Source organism: Coregonus lavaretus (genome assembly GCF_964263955.1).
Source record: "Coregonus lavaretus genome assembly, chromosome: 3".
Lineage (NCBI taxonomy): Eukaryota > Metazoa > Chordata > Actinopteri > Salmoniformes > Salmonidae > Coregonus > Coregonus lavaretus.
The window spans coordinates 66,331,853-66,334,845 of NC_139990.1; the positions used below are offsets into that span (position 1 = coordinate 66,331,853).

General features: G+C 45.3%; 1 protein-coding gene across 1 annotated transcript; it reads right to left on the reverse strand.

Moving 5' to 3' along the window:
• Nucleotides 1-339: 339 nt before the first annotated feature.
• On the reverse strand, nt 340-2,579 carry LOC311108504 (uncharacterized protein; the record flags this gene model as incomplete). The annotated part of the gene is made up of 4 exons (XM_084151136.1): nt 340-1,458; nt 1,635-1,742; nt 1,951-2,089; nt 2,434-2,579. 4 exons carry the CDS (start codon nt 2,577-2,579, stop codon nt 340-342), a joined length of 1,512 nt encoding a protein of 503 aa, XP_084007262.1.
• Between the last annotated feature and the right edge of the window lie 414 nt (nt 2,580-2,993).

Below are 2,993 nucleotides of genomic sequence, written 5' to 3' on the forward strand. Positions count from 1 at the left end.
TTTCTTCACTATTATTCTACAATGTAGAAAATAGTAAAAATAAAGAAAAACCCTTGAATGAGTAGGTGTTCTAAAACTTTTGACCGGTAGTGTATGCAGTATATAAATGTTGTCTACCGTAGTAAATATTGTTTCACTTTATTGTAGGGTGCGTCCAGTATAGTTTCACTGGACATTATAATTATTTTATTAGTTTATCCCCCTTCCCAAATATACTCTTCCCCCTCTCCATAAACATGTCAGACTTTTACAATGAAGGATGGAAGGGGAGTGACCCACCCTCTGGAGTAGCAGAGTCCAATCAACTCTCAACTATTTCACAACCTCGCAATAACCTTCTTACGACTTGTTGTTAAACTTCACATCCTCAAACTTGACTATCCTCCCTCCTTCAGTCTCCACCTCCTTTTGCATCCAAGTCTCCACTTCCCCATTCCTTTGCTCATAGCGGCGGATTCGCACCTTGCCCGTTGTGGGGAGTGGGCATGGGAGACCCTTCGACGCCTCTTTGTAGAGAAGCTGTTTCATGACATCTTGACTGGGTTGAGCCATGCCTGATGGAACCAATGCATTACACTGGTCTACCTTTGGATGGGGAGACGGTGAGTTCTTGACTTCAGGCTTTGGAGAGGCTGCCCACTCCCATCTTGATGGGGAAGGTGACCGCTGTACAGGTTGTGGTTGCAGTGTTGTCTTGACCTCAGTCTTGACCTCAGTCTTTGGCAAGGCTGCACGCTCCCATCTCGATGGAGAAGGCGCTCGAACAGGAGCTCGCACTAGCGTCTTGACCTCAGGCTTTGGAGAAGCTGTAGGCTCCCATCTGGATCGAGAAGGCGCTCTCACAGGAGATCCCACTAGCATCTTGGCCTCAGGCCTTGGTAAAGCATTGCGCCCAAATCTCGATGGAGATGGTGAACGCTGTACAGGAGCTTGAGGACTTAGTGTTGTCTTGACCTCAGGCTTTGGAAAAGCTGCACGCTCAAATCTCGGAGAAAGTGAGTGCTGTACAGGAGCTTGAGGATGTGGCAAGGTGTCTTTTACCTCAGTGTGAGGAAAGGGTGTCAGAAGATGTCCTCTTTGTTTCTCCCCGGTGTTGCCACCTCCCCCTGCCCTTCGTATCTCTGGCATGATCCCGGCCATGGTGGCTCGCACTGTGGGGTCGCTCTGCACCATCCTACAGACAGCATTACAGTACTGCTGGCCTTGGAGTCTGAGGGTCTCCTGGATCTTAGTTGGACAGACACTGGGGGTGTGCAGCCTGACTCTGGCACAGAGTTCAGCGATGATTTTACCCATAGCCCACACGTCTGAGCGCTGATCTCGCTGGCCCCTCCTCTGCAGGACCTCAGGGGGAGAGTAAGCCTCGTTGCCCATATCCATGGCAGAATTTAGGCCATTGCGGAAGAATTTGGCCAGTCCCATATCAATGATCACAGCTCGGTGAGTGTCATGCTCTACCTGGAAGAGATCATTTGAGAGGGGTGGAGAAATTTCGTTTTATACTGTATCTAGTCTATTTATTTACAGTGATAATGTCCTTTACTCCCAACAACAGATGAACAACTGCTTCTAAAGTCTTGCATCATTAATGAAGAACATCAGAACAACAAAAACAACTTTATTGCCTTTCTCACCATGATGTTGTCAGGCTTGAGGTCCTGATGGACGATATCTTTGCTGTGTAGGTGAAGTAGTCCTTCACACATGCCTGTGATGATGGTGGCCTTTATAGATGGAGTCAACTGTGGGGGAACAAAGGCTTTGATTATCAACTGATGAGCTAAATTGCACATAGAAATATTTTAATAATTTTGGGAAGGCCCCCTGAAAATCCTGTAGGCCTAGATACTTATTTAGCAGATATTTCAGATAGAAAAGTTTTACTATGTGAACTTTCATCAACACTGTCGCATGCATGTTTGGTGGAAGAGGTGGGATCCATAGACCTACCTGTATTTTAGATTTTTGTGATTTGAAGATGGTTGTCTCCAGTTCCTCTCCAAAAATGAACTCCATGGGGATGATCCACTTAGAGTCCTTGAGTGTTGGATTACCCAGAAGCTTCACTATGTTAGGATGAATTGCCTTACTGGAGTCCCAGGTCACAGAGAGAGTGTGACATAAAATGGAGAGAAAGGGTTATGAGGGCATTGGAGTCTACAGACAGCACAACTAAGCACTTCTGTAGTGACCTTCATCAGCACCCTCATCAACACCATCTCTGATATCATCACCATTTAGCTCAGCTGGTAGCTCAGCTGGTAGAGCACGGCGCTTGTAACGACAAGGTAGTGGGTTCGATCCCCGGGACCACCCATACACAAAAAAAAAAATGTATGCACGCATGACTGTAAGTCGCTTTGGATAAAAGCGTCTGCTAAATGGCATATTATTATTATTATACCATGATAGCACATTATCTGTCATACTCACTTGTATACTTGACACTCTCTCTCCAGGTCTGTCCTATTGATTAAGTGTTGTGGCACCTTCTTGATTGCAGCCCAGGTGTCATTGTACTTCTCCCTGTATATCTTCCCAAAGCAGCCAGCAGCAAGAGTTTTGGTGGAATAATCCATCTAGGGGGTTTGGTGGAAAGTGGGGTCAAGATCCGAAAGAAATGTGAAAAATTGTGACCAAAAACGACTAAAGCATTCACCTCTGCATAGCATTTGTTATAGTACTATTGTTAAGGTAAGTACCGGTAAGTACACCCTACAGAGTCAATTCTCTCAATGTTACAAAGACAAAGAGAAATTCCAAAGAAGATGATAATGAGGTGGGTGAGAAGGGTGTGTCTGTTGACTACAAACTAAAGCAAACAGTGCTCCAACTGTAGAACAGAGGAATTCTGCAGACAGTTTCTCACATAGTAAGGTGGAAATTCTGGTGAAAATCTAAACTGTTATTTTAATCCATTCAAAGCCAACCAACTCTGAGGCATTCCCAAATCCCTGATAGCACAGTAGCCTATTTATGCCAGCACCGTCAAA